At 50.1% G+C, this 21878-nt stretch overlaps 1 protein-coding gene across 1 annotated transcript in view; it reads left to right on the top strand.

Moving 5' to 3' along the window:
- The window catches only part of LOC129713143 (leucine-rich repeat LGI family member 3-like), a 30066-nt gene extending 8525 nt beyond the window's left edge, over positions 1 to 21541 (top strand). The window contains exons 2-8 of the mRNA XM_055661969.1: positions 2182 to 2253; positions 9201 to 9272; positions 9371 to 9442; positions 13882 to 13953; positions 14348 to 14517; positions 17878 to 18042; positions 20632 to 21541. Of these exons, the coding sequence (XP_055517944.1) occupies positions 2182 to 2253; positions 9201 to 9272; positions 9371 to 9442; positions 13882 to 13953; positions 14348 to 14517; positions 17878 to 18042; positions 20632 to 21449 (1441 nt within the window). The 3' untranslated portion in view covers positions 21450 to 21541. The remainder of the gene's footprint in view (positions 1 to 2181; positions 2254 to 9200; positions 9273 to 9370; positions 9443 to 13881; positions 13954 to 14347; positions 14518 to 17877; positions 18043 to 20631) is intronic.
- The last annotated feature ends 337 nt before the right edge of the window (positions 21542 to 21878 follow it).

The raw sequence follows: 21878 nt of genomic DNA on the forward strand, positions 1-21878 counted from the left end.
TAATAAATTATATATATATATATATACTAGACCAAGTGGAGACCCGTTGGGTCTGTTCCCCCAACGTGCGGTTGTGGGGGGGGAGGCGGCATGCAGCGTCACACACACTAACTATCCCCCCTCCCCTCCCCCCCGCACTTATGCTAATTACGCCCCTTGATATTATTAATATTATTAATTTGCTCCTTTTACCCCATAACCACCCTATCTACTGACGCATAGCCCCCAACTTGCAGTCACATCTAGAGAGCGGGGGTGGGGGGTAGAGAGTGAGGGCAGAGAGAGAAGGGGCAGAGACACAGAGAGAGGGGCAAGAGGGATAGGGGGTGGCGAGGAGGAGAAGAGGAGGGTGGGTGAGAGGGGGGGAAGGTGGGGGGGGAGGGGAGGAGAGGGTGAGTGAGGTGAGGGGGTGAGGAGAGGGGGGGGGGAGGGGTGAGGGGAGGGGGAGAGGGGGGAGAGTGAGGGAGAGGGGAGGGTGGAGGGAAGGGAGGAAGGGTGTAGGGGTGTGTGGAGGGGAGGGGGGGTTTAGGGGAGGGGACAGTGGGGGAGGAGATGGAAGGGAGGAGTGGGAGAAAAAGAGGGGAGAAAGAGAGAGGGGGAGAGGAGAGGGGGGGGTGGCGAGGAGAGGGGGGGGAGAGGAGAGGGGGTTGAGGGCAGGGGGGAGGAGAGGGGGGGAAGAGGAGAGGGGAGAGGGGGGGGGGGGGAGAGGAGGGACAGGAGAGAGGGGGCCAGTGTGCTGAGAGGGGGGTGAGGTGAGGAGAGGTGAGGAGCAGGGAGGGGAGGGGGGTGGAGGGAAGGTGGAGGGGAGGAGGGGGAGAAAAAGAGGGGAGAGAGAGAGGGGGGGGTAGTGGAGAGGGAGGAGAGGAGGAGAGGAGGGGGGAGAGGAGAGGGGGGAGGGAGGAGGAGGGGGAGGAGGGAGAGAGAGGGGGGAGAGGAGAGGGGGGGGGGGAGGAGGAGATGGGGGAGGGGGGGGGGGGAGGGGGGGGGGGGGGGAGGGGAGAGGGGGGAGGGGGGAAAGGAGAGTGGGTGGGGGGGAGAGAGAGTGCCTTTTTATTTCAACCCAAACCCCCCAAACAACCATTTGCAGGCAGTGCTTTTTTACTTTAACCATTTTTTCATTTTCAAACCACATTAAGGGTACTTACTCACAGTTGTGTGAACATGTGTTCAGTGTTATTCACAGCTCAGAGAAACGTGAGCCTCTGCCTTCCTCCAGCTTGCAGACACTGATTGAGGCACACCACACCACACCACCAGCAGGGGCAGCAGAGAGAATGGGGAATTTTGTAAAATCATTAACATCTCTGTCATTTTTCATCGACGGGAAAAATCCTCGGCACACATACGGCGGAGGGGGGCTCTGAGCGAGGTGGCCAAAAATGACGGCCGTAGGTGGCGGCGTTCTCTCGGAAATCGCAGCACAGATGGCCAAAACCGGTCAAGAACAAACTTTTAGTAATATAGATATGCTAAAGGAACAGTGGTGCAGCAGGTAGAGCTGCTGCCTCACAGCACCAGGGACCCTGGTTTGATCCTGACCTCAGGTGCTGCCTGTGTGGAGTTTGCACGTTTTCCCTGTGACCGCGTGGGCTTTCTTTGGGAGCTCCGGTTTCCTCCCACATCCCAAAGACGTGCGGGTTTGTAGTTTATTGGCCCTCTGTAAATTGCCCCTCGTGTGAGGGGATGAGAAAGTGGGATAACATGGAATTAGTGTGAACGGGTGATCGATGGTCGATGTGGACTCGATGGGCTGAAGGGCCTGTTTCCATGCTGAATCTTTCAATCAATCAGTAAATATCTCAGCAGGTCAGGCAGCATTCGTGGAGGAATGGAGAGGCAACGCTTCAGGTTGTGACCCTCCATCAGTCTAATGAAGAGTCTTGACCTGAAATGTTGTCGGTCCATTCCCTGCACTGATGCTGCCTGACCCGCTGAGTTCCTCCGGCACTTTGTGTTTCTTATTCAAGATTGCAGCATCTGCAGTTCCTTGTATCTCCGTTCAAATAATGTCCCTTTCACAATGTATTTCATGTTAACACTGAGGTTGAAACCAAACAGGTAATTTTAAATGAATGGTTTCTGCAAATGGCACATACACTGGACAAAGAAAAATATATATTTTCATTATTAATTGACATTGGGCTTTTACTGTTTGACACGTGACCATTATCTATCCGACAGGACCTTTGTGAAGGCGAAGTTCAGACTGATTCCTGAGCGTGCGTTTTCCCACATCTCCACGCTACAATTCCTGTAAGTACAGAGGGCGTGATAGTAGTGTGTGGTGTGTGTGTGTGTGTGTGTGTGTGTGTGTGTGTGTGTGTGTGTGTGTGTGTGTGTGTGTGTGTGTGTGTGTGTGTGTGTGTGTGTGTGTGTGTGTGTGTGTGTGTGTGTGTGTGTGTGTGTGTGTGTGTGTGTGTGTGTGTGTGTGTGTGTGTGTGTGTGTGTGTGTGTGTGTGTGTGCAGGGCTGCCAACATTGGGTGAGAGCTGGAAGTGAGAGAAATGCGCGAGAGACCAAGCCCGAGGGAGCATCGTGACCGGGGGGGGGGGGGGGGGGGGTGAGGGGGGGGGGGGGGGGTGGGGTGTGGTCCATTGGTACGGAACTTTTGCATTTTTTTCAGCTTGAAATTGTGCAATATGGTGCATACTTCAGCGAGTCTTTTAACCTAAACTTGAATGCAATATATATGCTTTAAATTGGATTGGGGTGTTTTTGAAAGGGGGGAGGCTGTGCGATCACTGATCACTGGCCTTGGGGATACCCGGTGAGGGAGTGGAGCAACCGAGTGGGGAGAGGGTGTGGAAGAAGGGGGTCCCCCCTCCAAGGGTAGGAACGTTTTGAAATTTGATGTATTAAAATCATGTTTTAGTGCACTGTAGAAGTATGATTTCAATGTTTTTTGAATGAAGTATTTTTAAGAGGTAACTTTATCCACACAAAGGGTGATGGGTGTATGGAACATGCTGCCAGAGGAGGTAGTTGAGGCAGGGACCATCCCAACATTTAAGAAAAAGTTAGACTGATACATGGATAGGACAGGTTTGGAGGTATGGACCAAAAGCAGGTGGCGTAGCTGGGACATGTTGGCGGGTGTGGGCAAGTTGGGCCGAAGGGCCTGTTTTCACACTGTATCACTCTATGACTACATTATACCTCCACCATGCATGAATGCTTCAAAATCAAGTGATCGAGTTTTATTGCCATATACTCAAGCATAGAAACATAGAAAATAGGTGCAGGAATAGGCCATCGGCCCTTCGAGCCAGCACTGCCATTCAATATGATCATGGCTATTCATTTAAAATCAGTACCTCTTTCCTGTTTTTCCCCCATATCCCTTGATGTTGTTAGCCCCAAGAACTAAATGTAACTCTCTCTTGAAAACATCCAGTGAATTGGCCTGCACTGCCTTCTGTGGCAGAGAATTCCACAGATTCACAACTCTCTGCGTGAAGAAAGTTTGTTCTCATCTCAGTCCTAATTGCCCCCCCCCCCCTTTATTCTTAAACTGTGACCCACGGTTCTGAACGCACCCAACATCGGGAACATTTTTCCTGCAGTTACAGTAAGTGAAAATCTATCAGGCAAGCAGGATGCTTTCTCCATTTGAAGTCCACTATCTTCCACTATTTCTACCCAGTGCTTGGTACTTACTTCCAGCAGCCACTGGTTGTCCTCCAGGATACACCGAGCCGCAGCCTGATCCCATGCCGGTCACCTGGGCGAATTCGGCACAGAATTTCTCACAACAGAGCGAGAGAAATTTGTGATCAGCGTGAGAATTTGGTGAAATGCGTGATTCTCACGCTCATTGCATGGGAGTTGGCAGCCCTGCCTCTCTATCCCCCTCTCCCCCCCTCCCTCTCCCCCACTCTCTCCCTCTCTCTCTACCCATCTCTCTCCTCTCTCTGTCCCCCTCTCTCCCACTCTCCCTCCCCTCTCTCTCCCCTCTCTCTCTCTCTCCCCTCTCTCTCCCTCTCTCCCCCTCTCTCCCTCCTCTCTCTCGTCTCTCTCTCTCTCCCCTCTCCCACCCTCTCTCTCCCCCACTCTCTCCCCTCTCCCACTCTCTCTCTCCCCTCCTCTCTCTCCCCTCCTCTCCTCTCTCTCTCTCCCCTCTCTTCTCCCTCTCGCTCCCGCTTCCCCCCCTCTCTCTCCTTCCCCCTCACCCTCTATCTCCCCCTCTCCCTTTCCTCTCCACACACACTCTCCCCTCTCTCTCTGTCTCTCTCTCACCTCTCTCTCCCCCCCCTTTCTCTCATCCTCTCTCTCCCCCATTTCTCCCTCCCACCTCACTCTCCCCCTTGCTCTCTCTCCCCTCTCTCTCCTCTCCTCTCTTTCTCTTGCCCCCCCATCTCTCTCTCTTTCCTTTCCCCGTTTCTCTCTTTCCCCCTCTCTCCCTCTTCCCCCTCTCTCTTTTACCACCCCTCTCTCTTCCCCCTCGTTCTCCCATTCTCTCTTCCCTCTCCACCCTTTCTCTCTTCCCCGCTCTCCCACCTCACTCTCTCCCTCTCACGGCAGCGGCAGCGGCGCTCCTGACGCTGCCGACGGCCCGGGACTTGCACTGTCCGGAGTGCTCCATGGCCAGAGCTGCAGCGAGCGACTCGTCAGCCGCGCAAACACATCACCAGTCCAGGCTCCCCGCATCTGTTCCCGCCGCTGGTTCTGCTCCCATCCCTCCCGCAGCCCCGGCTCTCCAACTCCCGCGGTCCATGCAGTTTATCCGAGTTTTGAAATTTTCGTTGATCTCATAATTTCTCATCACAGAGCGTGAGAAATTGCTGATCAGCGTGAGGGCGTGAGAGTTTGCTTAAGGGCGTGAGTCTCACGCTCAAAGTGTGAGAGTTGGCAGCCCTGGTGTGTGTGCGTGTGCCTCTACACCAGGACAGCCTGTCTGGAATGATCCATCTCTTACCCTCGCCCGTACCAACCTCTCCACCAGGGGATGGGGCCATCAGTCCCCCACCCCCCCCCCCCCCTCCACTACTCCCCTCCCCCCCAGTTCTACCTTTTTGTCTACCTTAGATTTTCGAGCATCTGCAGTTCCTTCTTAAACAATTAATCGCATGTCTGCTCTTTACTTTACCCTGCTCTTTAGAGTAATTGAGTCCACAGGCCCTTCGGCCCAACTCGTCCATTCTGAGTGGATTGGCATTCTGACCGATACCATTTGCCCATTATGCCCCATATCCCTCAAAAGCTTCCTTTTGTTGAACTGTCCAAATATCGTTTACATGTTGTAATTGTACCAGTCTCTTCCACTTCCCCTAGCAGCTCGTTCCAAGTGCCCAACACTCTCTCAGCCCAATGCCTTATAGTTTGACACCCACCCCCAACCCCCACCCTGGGACAAAGAATGGTCTCAATCCACCTTATCTCTGCCCCTCATGCTTGTATCATCCTCCATAATGTCACCTCTCAGCTTTCCATGCTCCATGGAAAAGAGTCCAGCTTCTCCCTAACTGGAGAGCTCCAGTCCCACCAACATCCTTGTGGATCTCTGCCCCCTCTCTAGCCTGACCACATCTTCCCTCAAGTATGTCGGGTGGAGCTGCCCGCAGTTTACCAGGAAGTCCCACCAACACCTATAAAAATGATGAGAGGAATAGATCACGTACGATGCACAGAGTCTGTTGCCCAGAGTAGAGGAATCGAGGACCAGAGGACATAGGTTTATGGTGAAGGGGAATCTGAGGGGTAACGTTTTCACACAAAGGGTGGGTGTATGGAACAAGCTGCCAGAGGAGGTAAGGACCATCCCAACATTTAAGAAACAGTTAGACAGGTACATGGATAGGACAGGTTTGGAGGGATATGGACCAAACGTGGGCAGGTGGGACCAGTGTAACCAGGAGATGTTGGCCGGTGTGGGCAAGTTGGGCTGAAGGGCCTGTTTCCACACTGTATCACTCTATGGTTCCATGTCCTTCACCATCAGGGAGCTCCAGCTCTGCTTCCCTGCTCCCCGCTGACAGGAATGGACCAAGCCCATCCTTGAATCATCTGCTCTGCTGTTAAACATGTGCCTGTCGACATTTAATTTTACTTTCCCCAGCCCAGCTGTCCTTCGTTGCCTTTGAGGTTAACCCTCCTCTGACGTTGAATATCTACTTTACATATCTCCTTGCCTTCCTCATTTACTAATCTATGATTCAAAGACTCAATCCTCTCACTGACATCTGGAACCTTGAGCCACCGCACTCCACAGAACCTAATCTTGCAATGTCCTCCTCTGTACCTTGTCAAAAACAAACTGAGTTTCAAAAACTCCTCTTCGCCCCCTTTCTCTATCAGTGATGCAATGATGATTGGAATGTAAGCTCTCCACACAGTGGGCTAAAGAAGGGTCTCGACCCCAAACATTACCCATCCTTTTTCTCAAGAGATGCTACCTGACCCGCTGAGTTAATCCATCATTTTTAGTTGAGAGATACAGTGCGGAAACAGGCCCTTTGGCCCATCGAGTCCGCACCGGCAAGCGGTCCCCGCACGTTACATTATCCTACACACTAGCGACAATTAACCGTACGCAAACCCAAGCCAATTAACCTACATACCCTTACGTCTTTGGAGTGTGTGAGGAATCCAAACATATTGGAGAAAGTATACTAACTCCATACAGACAGTACCCGTAGTCGAGATCGAACCAGCGTCTCTAGTGCTGTACAATATACAATACAATACAATACAATTTATTTGTCATTTGAACCCCTTGAGGTTCAAACAAAATGTTGTTTCTACAGTCATACACACAAGAAAGACCCAAGACACAACACAATTTACACAGACATCCATCACATCTCATCTCCTCCTCGCTGTGATGGAAGGCAAAGACTTATCTCTCCCCTGCACTCCCCATTCCCCTCCCGATGTCAGAGTCAGAGTCAAAGCCCCCGGCGGGCGATGGTAATTGTCCCGCGGCCATTAACGCCGCGCCGGGTGATGCAAGGCCACGCTCCGGGTCTTGTTGTTGGAGCCCCCGGCGGGCGCTAGCAAAGTCCCGCAGCCATTCCAAGCCGCGCGGGGCGGTGATGTAAGGCCCCGCTCCAGGCACTCTTCAACCCCGCAACTCGGGCGGGTGAAGTCGCCGTTGCGGAAGCCCCGAAAAGCGGTCTCCCAGCAGGGACCCGCGGGCTCCGGTGTTCCTGTCTGCCAGACCTGCGGTTTGAGCCTCCGAATCTCCGGGGGTCGGGTCGCAGCAGCGCGCCACCACCGCTCCTCCCGCTCCGGACTTCGATGGTGAGTAGGTCCGCAGGCTCCATGACTGGAGCCCCAGGTCGTTCCTGCTGGAGGCCGCTCCACGGTGCTAGGCCCCAATGACAACGGAGACCCGACAGAGAAAAGGTCGGGTTCTCCGTGCAGGGGATACATTTTTTTTAAGTTTTCCCCACCACCACCCCCCACCCCCCCACTCCCCACACACATAACACACACATACACAAAACAATAATAAAAACTACATTCAAACAAGACAAAAAATAATAAAAAGACAGACGGACTGCAGTGGCCGCTGCGACGTGAGTCGTAACATTACGATCGGATTGTGTACTAGGCAGCAACTCTACCGCTGCGCCACCGTGTCACCCTTTGTGTCTATCTTCAATGTCTCTCTCACTGCTGGGGGCCATGGACACCCACCCACTCTCAGTTCAAATCAATCGCCTTCCTTTACTGACCGCTCAAAAACATTATCAATCTCCGAAACGTTCTCCCTGTGACTGCGTGGGTTCCCTCCGGGTGCTTGGGTTTCCTCCCAAATCCCAAAGACGTGCGGATCTGTAAGTTAATTGACCCTCTGTAAATGAGTGTGTAGGGACTGGATGTGAAAGTGCACTAACAGAACTAGTGTGAACGTGGGTGATCGGTCGATGGCCAGTGGCATAGTTGTATCTCTAAACACAAACTAATATATCTTTACCATTAGAATTAGCTTTTTTTAAACAAATTAACTTTATTCAGGGGAAAATATATTTACAAAACAGAAACTGTGCCGACACTTCATACATTCCCATTGTCTATACTTCCAGTTGTGTTATATTCAGTAGTGTTCATACCCAGGTTAAGGTGAGGGTTAGGGTCTCTGGCGCTGAATGGCTCTGACCCTTCCCTTGTCTGAGGGGTGTCCCCACCAGACTCTGCCCCTGGATGTCCTGCAGGGGAAGGATCCCAGACTGTGGTCCTCCCCCACAGAGCCTGGGCATTGGCTGCACCGAGCATCAGTAACAATCTCTGACATGTTCGCCCTGTGACCACATGGGTTTCCTCCAGGAGCTCCGGTTTCCTGCTGCAGTCTGGAGCGCCTGGGCCTGTCGGCAGCATCATCACCAGTTGATGATCTTCCAGCAGCACTTGATATCCGTCTCCAATAAGATCTGGCTCCTTTGTTCCCTGACCACCGAGTACTGGACTTGGTGCAGTTTAGTCTCTGCTGCAGCCACTGTTCAGACATAACAACTACATCATAATTTCACCCGGCCAAATAGAGTGCAGCACGGTGGTGCAGCGGTAGAGTTGCTGCCTCACAGCGCCAGAGACCCGGGTTCGATCCTGACTACGGGTGCTGTCTGTACGGAGTTTGCACGCTCTCCCCCCGTGATTAGGTTTGGTCCCTAGTGTGTGTGGGGTAGTGTTGGTGTGCGGGGGTCGCTGCCTGTTGCACACTCGCTGGGCCAAAGGGCCTGTTTCCGTGCTGCATCTCTAACCTAAACTAAACTAAACTGTAGATAGACACAAAATGCTGAAGTAACTCAGCGGGCCAGGCAGCATCTCTGGGGAGAAGGAATGGATGATGTTTCGGGTTGAGACACTTCTTCAGACGAGAGACAGAGATGCTGCCAGTCACGCTGAGTTAGTCCAGCTTTTGTGTCTATCTTCGGTTTAGACAATAGACAATAGACAATAGGTGCAGGTGTAGAGGCCATTTGGCCCTTCGAGCCAGCACCGCCATTCAATGTTGATCATGGCTGATCATCCCCAATCAGTACCCCGTTCCTGCCTTCTCCCCATATCCCCTGACTCCGCTATCTTCAAGAGCCCTATCTAGCTCTCTCTTGAAAGCATCCAGAAAACCTACCTCCACCGCCCTCTGAGGCAGAGAATTCCACAGACTCACCACTCTCTGTGAGAAAAAGTGTTTCCTTGTCTCTGTTTTAAGCAACATCTGCAGTTCCTTTGTAAACAAAACTGTTCTCTCTTCCATAGCTTGCTGAACTCAAACACCTTCACCATGATTGGAGATGATGCGTTCAATGGCTTGTCCCACCTGCAGTATCTGTAAGTATGAGGGTAATTCTCCACACGCCCACCAGCACCAGACGTAACCGCACCCTGGTGACCCCTGGTGACCCCTGCCTTTGTTTGTGTGTTTGCAGGTTCATTGAGAACAACAACATCCAAGCTCTCTCCAAGCACACGTTCCGGGGCCTCAAGTCATTGAATCACCTGTAAGTCTTTCACGGTCACCGATGTAACAGAGAGTTGGATTGGTTGGTGAGGACAGGGCTGAGGTTTCAGGAAGATCCCCATCCCCTCCTGTACAGGATGCCAGCACACAGTCACAGGAGGGGGGGGGGGGGGGGGGGGAGTAGTGGAAATGGTGGCATTGTCCACCGGGGGAGAATAGAGTGGATAGAGTGGATGTGGAGAGCAGGGGGCGGAAATCCGGGGGGGGGGCAGGGGGGTTTTGAGTGGAGGGGGACATCCCCCCCAAGTTTTTGTAATCCGGATTTTAAAACCCGGCGAAATCTCCGCTTTCCGCGAGACAGATCGAGGGCGTCGATTGGACGAGAGAGACGCCAGTCAGCAGGCAATGGTGGCGGGACATGATGATTCAGCGCAGTGATTGGAGGAGAGAGGTGTCGGTCAGAGGCGGAAGTGGGGAGAGGGGGTGGGACCGAGTATAGAGCGCAGTGATTAGAGGAGCCAGGATCGATCCCGGTTCTCCGGCTCTCCGGCGCTGTCCCGTCCCCACCCACAGCCAGCCCAGAGGAGCAGCGCTAAACCCAGCTCAACTCTGCCTGTCCCGCCAGGTTAACCTGCAGCCCTGCCTGGGCCCAAGTTTACAGCAGCGTGGAGAAGCAGCGCTGGTATCCCATCAGTCCAGGCAGGGCTGTAGGTCAACCCGGCGAGACAGGCAGAGTTGAGCTGCATTTAGCTTGGTGGAGAGGATGTTTCCACTAGTGGGAGAGTCTAGGATTAGAGGCTATAGCCGTTGAATTAAAGTGCGTTCCTTTAGGAAGGAGATGAGGAGAAATTTCTTTTGTCAGAGGGTGGTGAGGAATTCTTGCCACAGACGGCTGTGGGGGTCAAGTCAGTGGATATATTTAAGGCAGAGATAGATAATTTCTTAGGTACACAAAAAAGCTGGAGAAACTCAGCTGGTTCAGCAGCATCTATGGAGCGAAGGAAATCCCGCCAGGTTAGGCTCCTGCCCCATAGATGCCTGCACCCGCTGGTTTCTCCAGCTTTTTTGTGTTTCGACAGCTGCGTTCCTTCTTAAACATAGATAGCAGCTTGCTGGTATCCCGTCAGGGGATGGGGATAAAGCAGCCATGAATGATAGATGGCCAGAATGGAGATTAAACTTGATGGGCCGAATGGCCTAATTCTGCTCCTATCACTTATGACATTATGAGAAGGATCGGGGAAACTGAAATGTGGGGAGATCTGGACCACATGAGATGGAATCAAAGACTGAGATTTGTATGGGTGTGAATCAATCAGCAATATTCAGACAGGTACCGTCTGATTTACCTCTTTCCCATTGGACTTTGTATCTGAAACTGGTGAGAACTATATTCTGCACTCCGTATCTTCCCCATTGTTCTACATATTGTACTGAGTTTGACATATTTAAGTGTAGTATTATCTCATCTGTTCGCAGGAACAATGAGACATTACACCAGGGGCAATCAGACTGTTCAGTTATGTTTAGTTTATTGTCACGTGTACCGAGGTTCAGTGGAAAGCTTTTGTTGGGTGCAATCCAGTCAGCAGAAAGACAATACATGATTACAATCGATCCATTTACAGTGTATAGATAACTGATGAGGGAATAACGTTTAGTGCAAGGTAAAGCCAGCGAAGTGCAGTTAAGGATAGTCCAAGGGACATCAGAGGTAGATAGTAGTTCAGCACTGCTCTCTGGTTGTGGTTGGATGATTCAGTTGCCTGATAACAGTTGGGGAGAAGAGGCTTTTGGCACATTGGCCTTCATCAGCCAGAGTTTCCTACAACTTTAGGCTGTGCACGCCATACGCAAGAAGAAGAGGTTCAGCCAGAGTATTGAGTATAGATGTTGGGAGGTCAAGTTGCAGTTGTATAAGACGTTGGTGAGGCCACATTTAGAGAATAGTGTTCAGTTCCGGGCACCATGTTATAGGAAAAATGTTGTCAAGCTGGAGAGGGTACAGAGAAGATTTACGAGGATGTTGCCAGGACTAGAGGGTCTGAACTACAGGGAGAGGTTGAGTAAACTGGGACTCTATTCCTTGGAGCGCAGGAGGATGAGGTGATCTTCTCGAGGTGTATAAAATTATGAGAGGAATAGATCAGGAAGATGCACAGAATCTCTTGCCCAGAGTAGGTGAATCGAGGACCAGGGGACATAGGTTTAACGTGAAGGGGAAAAGATTTAATAGGAATCTGAGGGGTGGGTGGTGGGTGTATGGAACAAGCTACCAGAGGAGGTAGTTGAGGCTGGGACTATCCCAATATTTAAGAAACAGTTAGACAGGTACATGGATAGGACAGGTTTGGAGGGATATGGACCAAACGCGGGCAAGTGCGGCTAGTGTAGCTGGGACATGTTGGCCGGTGTAGGCAAGTTGGGCCGAAGGGCCTGTTTCCACGATGTATCACTCTATGACTCTATGAGATAGTACAACAGGAGCAGTGAAGCTGAGAATTTGTCAGCATTTGTCAGCCCTCAGCTAAGGGACTGGCAGCAGTGGGGGGGGGGGGGGGCTGGGGGGGGGGGGGGGGCTGGGGGGCTGGGGGGTGGTCTCGTGGGGCAGATCTGGGGCCACAGTGCGGGGCCTGGCGAGTATTTGCTACACTGCTATAATTGTGGTAAGTGTGGGGAGGTGTGGGGCACTGGGGAAATAACACTGGATTGAGAATGCTTAGCAGTTGTGACCAGTGTTGGCATCAAGTTTAACACGTATACAGAGACACAGTGAGAAGCTTTGTTGTGTGCTATCCAGTTAACTCATACTGTACATGAGTGTAATTAAAGTATTGATAATTGCAACAGGTTATGGAAAAGGAAATCTGAGTGTAGAACATGGTATCATTGCGTTATAGCTTCACTGTTGCAGGGCAGCATGGTTGAGCATTGGTAGAGTTGCTGCCTTACAGCACCGGAGACCCGGGTTCGATCCTGACTACGGGTGCTGTCTGTACGGATTTTGTAAGTTCTCTCCATGTGTGCTGTGTGTGTGAATGTGTGTGTGAGTGAATGTGTGTGTGTGAACGTGTGTGTACGTGTGTGTACATTTCCTTTCTTTAGAACAAAACAGTACAGCACAGGAACAGGCCCTTCGGCCCACCATGCCTGCACTGACCACAATACCAATTTAAACATGATCCCTATCCCGCCATGCCCTACCTGTTCGGTACCCGGATGGGACGCCAAAGGTCGAGAAGCCAAGAAGTCGAAGCCAAGATGCAAAATGGACACAACGCTGAAAGGATACGAAGCCGAACGGCCATGAAGCCAAGTGTACACGACGCTGAACGGACATGATGTCGAAAAGACGTCGAACGGAAAAAAAAAGTAACAAAATCTTACTTTTTTTTACTTACTTATTTTTCAGCTTAAAAGCTGACAGGGAATGAACATGACATGGAAAAGCCTCTGTGGCAATCGATGCAGCTTGGAGTCACTGCCACCATTTTACAAACGCAAGTTGAAGCTCCCTCCCGTCTCCTCCCGGCCAATGATGTGATGGACGCGGGGGGTCTGGACCAATTGCTGACCTTTGTCAATGACTGACAAGGTGTCGGACCAATCCCGTCCCCGGAGACGTCATGTCCGTTCTGCGTCGTGTCCGTTTGGTATCTTGGCTTTCGGCGTGATGTAGGTTCGGCATCTTGGCCTTGGCCTCGGCTTCTCATCCTTCAATATATCTGTACCTGTCCATGTATCTGCTGAAGTGCCTCTTGAACACCGCTATCATATCTGCCTCCACACCAACACTGGCAGCAAGTTCCAGGCCCACACCCTGAGTAAACATAGATAATAGGTGCAGGAGTAGGCTATTTTGGTCCTTTGCGCCAGCACCGCCATTCAATATGATCATGGCTGATCATCCAAAATCAGTACCCCATTCCTGCATGTTCCCCATATCCCTTGATTCCGTTAGCTTGAAGAGCTAAATCTAACTCTCTTGAAAACATGCAGTGAATTGGCCTCCACTGCCTTCTGTGGCAGAGAATTCCACAGATTCACAACTCTCTGGGTCAAAAAACCCCAAATATGCCACACTTTAGGTTAGTTTAGTTTAGTTTAGAGATACAACACAGAAACAGGCCCTTCGGCCCACCGAGAACGTGCTGACCAGCGATCCCTGCACACTAAAACTATCCTACATGCTAGGGACAATTTACAATTTTTACTGAAGCCATTATCCTACAAACCTTTACGTCTTTGGAGTGTGGGCGGTAACTGGAGCATCCGGAGAAAACCCACGCTGTCACAGGGTGAACGTACAAACTCCGTACAGACTGCAGGATCGAACCCAGGACCCTGGCTGGCATTGTAAGGCAGCAACTCTACCGCTGCGCCACCGAGCCACCACGCTGCACCCAAATGTAAGTATTATGTCTCGCTGTTTGACCAGCGCAGTAATCAACCATTAACGTTGTTATTTTTCTCTTGCAGATCATTGGGCAACAACAATCTGCCCACACTTCCCCGAGACCTCTTTGCGAACCTTCAGGTCTTGATACATTTGTGAGCAAACTTTTATTCAGCTTTTGAAGACTGTATTTCACAAACTAAATCACATCTCAAAATAAAACTGTGGGAAGGGGGGGGGGTCATAAGATGCAAGATTTCTGTGTTCAGATATCGAATGTACAAAGCTTCATCTCAGCAGAAGGTCTGGATGATTGAGAACTAGATGCAGAGAGTCTCTTGCCCAGAGTAGGGGAATCGAGGGCCAGGGGACATGGGTTCAGGGTGAAGGGGAAAAGATTTCATAGGAATCTGAGGGGTAACAGCTAATACCCTCCAATCCAGGCGGCATTCTTTCCAACGCCTCCAGATCTTAACCTGTAATTTCGAGCGGTTGTATTAAATTAAACTCCATTGTGCAAACTAAGTTAATCTTCTTGATTTTCTGCAGAGATATCCGTGGGAACGCTTTCCATTGTGACTGTAAAATGAAATGGCTGGTGGAGTGGCTGCAGACAACCAACACCTCAGTCCCTCCGTCGTACTGCACCAGCCCAACCAAGTATCAGGGACACACCATCAACAACCTGCCTCTCCACCAGTTTGACTGCATCACCACAGGTCTGTATCTGTTCTGTAACCACAGAACAGCAACAACAACAAATTCCTTTCTTATGTTCAGTTCTGGGCACCATGTTATTGGAAAGATTTACGAGGATGTTGCCAGGACTAGAGGCTCTGAGCTGCAGGGAGAGGTTGTGTAGACTGGGACTCTATTCCTTGGAGCACAGGAGGATAAAAACATAGAAACATAGAAACATAGAAACACAGAAATTAGGTGCAGGAGTAGGCCATTCGGCCCTTTGAGCCTGCACCGCCATTCAATATGATCATGGCTGATCATCCAACTCAGTATCCCGTACCTGCCTTCTCTCCATACCCTCTGATCCCCTTAGCCACAAGGGCCACATTCTAACTCCCTCTTAAATATAGCCAATGAACTGGCCTCGACTACCCTCTGTGGCAGAGAGTTACAGAGATTCACCACTCTGTGTGTGAAAAAAGTTCTTCTCATCTCGGTTTTAAAGGATTTCCCCCTTATCCTTAAACTGTGACCCCTTGTCCTGGACTTCCCCAACATCGGGAACAATGTTCCTGCATCTAGCCTGTCCAACCCCTTAAGATGAGGGGTGATCTTATAGAGGTGTAAAAAACCCTGAGAGGAACAGATAGGGTAGATCCACAGTCTCTTGCCCAGAGTAGGGGAATCAAGGACCAGAGGATATAGAAGGGAAAAAGATTTAATAGGAATCTGAGGGTAACATTTTCACACAAAGGGTGGTGGGTGTATGGAACAAGCTGCCAGAGGAGGTAGTTGAGGCTGGGACTACCCAACGTTTAGAGTCATAGAGTGATACAGTGTGGAAACAGGCTCCTCAGCCCAACGTGCCCACACCGGCCACCACGTCCCAGCTACACTAGTCCCACCTGCCCACGTCTGGTCCATATTCCGCCAAACCTGAAGGTCATGTTTGTGCCCGGAAGGTCATGTTTGACTAATCTTCTTGAATTTTTTGAAGAGGTTAATAGGGAAATTGACGAGGGTAAAGCAGTGGATGTTGTCTATATGGACATTAGTAAGGCCTTTGACAAGGTTCCTCATGGAAGGTTGGTTAAGAAGGTTCAACTGTTGGGTATAAATGCAGGAATAGCAAGATGGATTCAACAGTGGCTGAATGGGAGAAGCCAGAGGGTAATGGTGGATGGCTGTTTATCGGGTTGGAGGCAGGTGACTAGTGGGGTGCCTCAGGGATCTGTGTTGGGTCCTTTGTTGATTGTCATGTACATCAATGATCTGGATGAAGGGGTGGTAAATTGGATTAGTAAGTATGCAGATGATACCAAGATAGTGGATAATGAAGAGGATTTCCAAAGTCTACAGAGTGATTTAGGCCATTTGGAAAAATGGGCTGAAAGATGGCAGATGGAGTTTAATGCTGATAAATGTGAGGTGCTACACCTTGGCAGGACAAATCAAAATAGGACGTACATGGTAAATGGTAGGGAATTGAAGAATACAGTTGAACAGAGGGATCTGGGAATAACCGTGCATAGTTCCTTGAAGGTGGAATCTCATATAGATAGGGTGGTAAAGAAAGCTTTTGGTATGCTAGCCTTTATAAATCAGAGCATTGAGTATAGAAGCTGGGATGTAATGTTAAAATTGTACAAGGCATTGGTGAGACCAAATCTGGAGTATGGTGTACAATTTTGGTCTCCCAATTATAGGAAGGATGTCAACAAAATAGAGAGAGTACAGAGGAGATTTACTAGAATGTTGCCTGGGTTTCAACAACTAAGTTACAGAGATAGGTTGAATAAGTTAGGTCTTTATTCTCTGGAGCGCAGAAGGTTAAGGGGGGACTTGATAGAGGTCTTTAAAATGATGAGAGGGATAGACAGAGTTGATGTGGACAAGCTTTTCCCTTTGAGAATAGGGAAGATTCAAACAAGATGACATGACTTCAGAATTAAGGGACAGAAGTTTAGGGGTAACATGAGGGGGAACTTCTTTACTCAGAGAGTGGTAGCGGTGTGGAATGAGCTTCCAGTGGAAGTGGTGTCGGCAGGTTCGTTGGTATCATTTAAAAAAAATTGGATAGGCATATGGATGAGAAGGGAATGGAGGGTTATGGTATGAGTGCAGGCAGGTGGGACTAAGGGAAAAAAAGTTGTTCGGCACGGACTTGTAGGGCCGAGATGGCCTGTTTCCGTGCTGTAATTGTTATATGGTTATATGGTTATATGGTTAAACCTGTCCTATCCATGTACCTGTCTTACTGTTTCTTAAATTTTTGGGATAGTCCCAGCCGCGAGGATATTGTTTTTTTCTTTGTTATGCATCAGTGCACCCTTTGTGGGAACAACTAATCTATGTAGCACCACAGTCTCAGCTCAGTAGATTCAGGGGTGGAGTACAGGCGGATAGAACTACTTTTGGGAGATCAGAGGTCAGCATCAAGACACAGATTTGTTTGAGGACAATCGAGAATATGATAGGTAAATGAAAGGAAGGCAAAGGCAATCTAGCATTTATTTCAAGAGAGCTAGAAATAAGAACAGGGATGTAATGTTGGAACTCTAAAAGGCAATGGTCAAACCGCATTTGGAATATTCTAAGCAGTTTTCAGCCCCATATCTGAGGATGTGCTGGCATTGGAGAGAGTCCAGAGGCGGTTTACAAGAATGATCCCAGGAGTGATAGGGTTAACATATGAAGAGCGTTTGACGGCACTGGGCCTGTACTTGCTGGAGTTTAGAAGGTTGGGGGGGTCCGAATAGTGAAAGGCCTGGATAGAGTTGATGCGGAGCCGATGTCTCCTCTAGTGTGAGAGTCTCGGACAGTGGCCTCACAATAAAAGGAGGAAGGAGATGAGGAGGAATTTCGTTAGCCAGAGGGTGATGAATCTGTGGAATTTCTTGCCACAGATGACTGTGAAGGACGTCAATGGATGTTCTTAATTTAGAGATTGACTAGACAGGATTTTGATTAGTACAGGTGTCTGGGGTTACGGGGAGAAGGCAGGAGAAGGGGGTTGAGAGGGAAAGATAAATCAATTATGATTGAATGGCATAGTAGACTCGATGGGCCGAATGGCCTAATTCTTGTCCCAGAACATGAACTTATAGGACAATGCAGAAGGAACCTTATTTCCTAACTGGTAATGCCCTGTCTTATAATTGTTTAATGCCACAACACAATGGTGATTTTACTCTGCATCTGAGGCAGAAATGACTGTAATTATTGAGTGATTCCTGTAAAAAGAGCTGTGTACGTGAGGTTCAGTAACGTGCCAGCGCTGACAGGGCGATTACTTATCCCAGCCCTGTAAATGTTGATGAGCTCATTATCATAGTGTTGTGGTCATAATGCCAGTCACAAGAATACATGACAATATTACCACTCATTTGTCTTCATAGAGTTCACGATACATCAAACACTACCATTCCAGTCTATCTCAGCTGAATCGTTTATATATGCCGATGATCTTTTCATAACATTTGCCCAGGCCAATAATGGCAACTGTACCTTTCTGATGTGGGATCACGTTGAAATGGTCTTCAGGAAATCTGAAAATATCTCTGGTAAGCTGAGGGATTGTTATTAAGTAGATACGTTAAAATAAGTTTCATTACAGTTGGATGCCTTCATATGTTGATCAATTTTAGGAGCAGAATTCGGTCATCATGTATACTCCGTCTTTCAATCCTCTTTCCCTCTCAACCCCATTTGCCTGCCTTCTCCCCATAACCCCCGACACTCTCCCTAATACTGGAGAGTATTCTGAGGGATAGGTTATACAGGCATTTGGATGGGCAAGGGCTGATTAGGGATAGTCAGCATGGGAGGCCATGTCTCACAAAACTGATTGAGCTTTTTGAAGATGTGACCAAAAAGTCTGATGAGGGCAGAGCTTTAGATGTTGTGTACATGGACTTCAGTGAGGCATTTGACAAGCTTCCGCAAGGTGGGCTGCTCTGGAAGGTTAGATAGCATGGGATCCAAGCAGCGGTAGCTGAATGGATTGTAAATTGGCTCCATGGAAGGAAGCAGAGAGTGATGGTGGAAGGTTTGCTCTCGGACTGGGGGCCTGTGACTAGTGACGTGCCTCAGGATTCGGTGCTGGGCCCGTTACTGTTTGTCATCTACATCAATGATTTGGATGAGAACAAACATGGCAAGATTAGCAAGTTTGCTGATGATACAAAAGTGGGTGGTTTTGCAGATAGTGAAGATGGTTGTGAATGATTGCAGCAGGATCTGGATCGATTGGCCAGGTGGGCAGAGGAATGGCTGATGGAATTTAATACAGAGAAATGTGAGGTGTTGCATTTTGGGATGTCGAACAAGGGCAGGACCTACACAGTGAGTGGTAGGCCTCTGGGGAGTGTTGTAGAGCAGAGGGATCTAGGAGTACAGGTGCATGGTTCCTTGAAGGTGGAGTCGCATGTAGATAAGATGGTCAAAAAGGCTTTTGGCACATTGGCCCTCGTCAGTCAGAGTATCGAGTATAGAAGGTGGGAGGTCATGTTGCGGTTGTATAAGACACTGGTGAGACCGCATTTAGAATATTGTGTTCAGTTCTGGGCACCATGTTATAGGAAAGATATTGTCAAGCATGAAAGGATTCAGAAAAGATTTACGAGGATGTTGCCAGGACTAGAGGGTGTGAGCTATAGGGAGAGGTTGAGTAGGCTGGGTCTCTACTCCTTTGAGCGCAGGAGGATGAGGGGTATCTTATAGAGGTGTATAACATCATGAGAGGAATAGATCGGGTAGGGTCTCTTGCCCAGAGTAGGGAATTGAGGACCAGAGGACATAGGTTTAAGGTGAAAGGGAAAAGATTTAATAGGAATCTGAAGGGTAACTTTTTCATACAAGGGGTGGTGTGTGTATGGAACAAGCTGCCAGAGGAGGTAGTTGAGGCTGGGACGATCCCAACGTTTAAGTGACAGTTGGACAGGTACATGGATACAGTGTGGAAACAGGCCCTTTGGCCCAACTTGCCCACACTGGCCACTTTAATGCCACGTTCCATGTATCTTGGTGTGTTTTTATGACTGATGGCAGACCAATTCCCCTCTTGGGATAAATATTGTATCGTATTGTATCGTACAAATGGTCCAAACTCCTTCCACCTCTCCCTCCTCCTATACAAATCTCCTTACACTATTTTTGTCACCCTTCAATTATCTCTAACCTGCAACAATTTGATGTTATTTTAATCAATTGCTCTCAGTGGGCTCAGGGGGAACACTATGTGGAGAGGTCCTCCAGAGTCTCTTTGCAAATCCACACTCTACAGTATCCTGTCTGTAGCAGCCGTTCCAAGGGTAGCGTGTGTGGTTAGGACCATGTTGGGAACCTTTCATTGCAAATCCTGGCTATTCAAAGGCTGTGCAACTCAGCAGTGTCCTGTGAGCCAGTGTATTTCCAGGGGGGTGGGTGGGGGGGTCGGGTGAGTGCAGTGAGTTAGGGTCAGGGGTAGACTAACCCTCACCTTCACACCTTTACATTTACATCGAGCCTTTAATGTGGGAAATAATGGACTACGAGCCCACTGAGAGCGAGTGATAATAATAACATCAAATCATTGGAGGTTGGAGATAATTGAAGGGTGACAAACATAGTGTAAGGAGATTTGTATAGGAGGAGGGAGAGGTGGAAGGAGTTTGGACTATTTGTACGATACAATGTGATACAATATTGATCCCAAGAGGGGAATTGGTCTGCCTTCAGTCATAAATACACAACAAGATACATGAAACGTGGCATTAAAGTGGCCAGTGGAATGTTCAGCATTGGGGATGGGCAAAGATCGGGGGGGGAGGAGTCAGTCCACCATACGACAAAAGGGGGAGGAGTTGTACAGTTTGATAGCCACAGGGAAGAAGGATCTCCTGTGGCGTTCTGTGCTGCATCTTAGTGGAACCAGTCTGTTGCTGAAGGAACTCCTCAGGTTGACCAGTGTGTCATGGGGGGGGTTGGCCCGGATGCTGCATAATTTGAGGAGCATCCCCCCACCCCCTCCAAGACCAGCTGCCATGAATGCAACTGATTACGTCCCTGTTTTAATATTGTAGTGCTCTGGAGCTAACTGCTAGCATTGTGTTTGCGTTGAGCCACTGGAGCTGGCACAGACAGTAACAGTGCCCTGGTCTTTGTCCCCTGAGCCCGTGCAGCCGTGCACTGCAAGCCGCTGGTGATTGAGGACAAGCTGTACGTCATCGTGGCCCAGCTCTTCCACGGCTCCCACATCTACCAGTGGGACGACTACGGAGGGAAGTTCATCAAAATCCAGGACATTGACGGCAGCAAGATCCGCAAGCCCAACGATGTGGAGACGTTCCGGATGGATGGAGACTGGTACTTCATCGTGGCCGACAGCTCCAAGGCCGGAGCCACCACCGTGTACAAGTGGAACAAGGGCGGCTTCTACACGCACCACTCGCTGCACGCCTGGCACCGCGATACCGATGTGGAGTACGTGGAGATGGACAACAAGCACCGGCTGGTGGTGTGCAGCAGCACACAGGGCCCAGTGGTGTATCAGTGGAACAAAGCCCAGCGGCAGTTCATCCCGCATGCCGAGATCCCCAACATGCTGGATGTTCACGCTGTCCGTCACTTCAAGCTGAAGAAGGTGGTGTTCCTGTGCCTGGCCCGCTTCATCGGTGACTCCGCCGTGGTGAGGTGGGAACACCAGCGCTTCACCGAGATACAGGCCCTGCCGTCCAGGGGCACCATGGTGCTGCAGCCCTTCAGCGTAGCTCACTGGCACTACCTGCTGCTGGGCTGTGACTTCTCCTTCTCCCATGTGTACCAGTGGGACCAGGACAAGCTGACCTTCGCCAAGGTGCACGAGTGGAGCGTGCGGGCACCGCGAGCCTTCCAGCTGGTCCACACCGACGACATGAGCCTGGTGCTGGCCGCCAGCTTCAAAGGCAGCACCGTGGTCTACCGGCACCGTGTGGTGGACACCAGTGCCTAGAGCACCACCACCGTGCGAGCGAGGAGATGCCCTGCTGTGTGTCCCAGCAACAAACACTGTCACCCCACCTACAGTATCCCAACACCAACCACCATCTCAGTCCAACAACAATCACCATATCTACAGCCGAACAACTACCACCGCCACTGCACCCTGCAGTCTCCCGGCAACAAACACTGTCACCCCACCTACAGTATCCCAACAACAACCACCATCTCGATATCTACAGACGAACAACTACCACCGCCACTGCACCCTGCAGTCTCCCGGCAACAAACACTGTCACCCTACCTACAGTATCCCGGCAACAAACACTGTCACCCCATCTACAGTATCCCGGCAACAAACAACCCCACCTACAGTATCCCGGCTACCCCACCTACAGTATCCCGGCAACAAACACTGCTACCCCACCTACAGTATCCCGGC

Source organism: Leucoraja erinacea, chromosome 35, assembly GCF_028641065.1.
Source record: "Leucoraja erinacea ecotype New England chromosome 35, Leri_hhj_1, whole genome shotgun sequence".
Lineage (NCBI taxonomy): Eukaryota > Metazoa > Chordata > Chondrichthyes > Rajiformes > Rajidae > Leucoraja > Leucoraja erinaceus.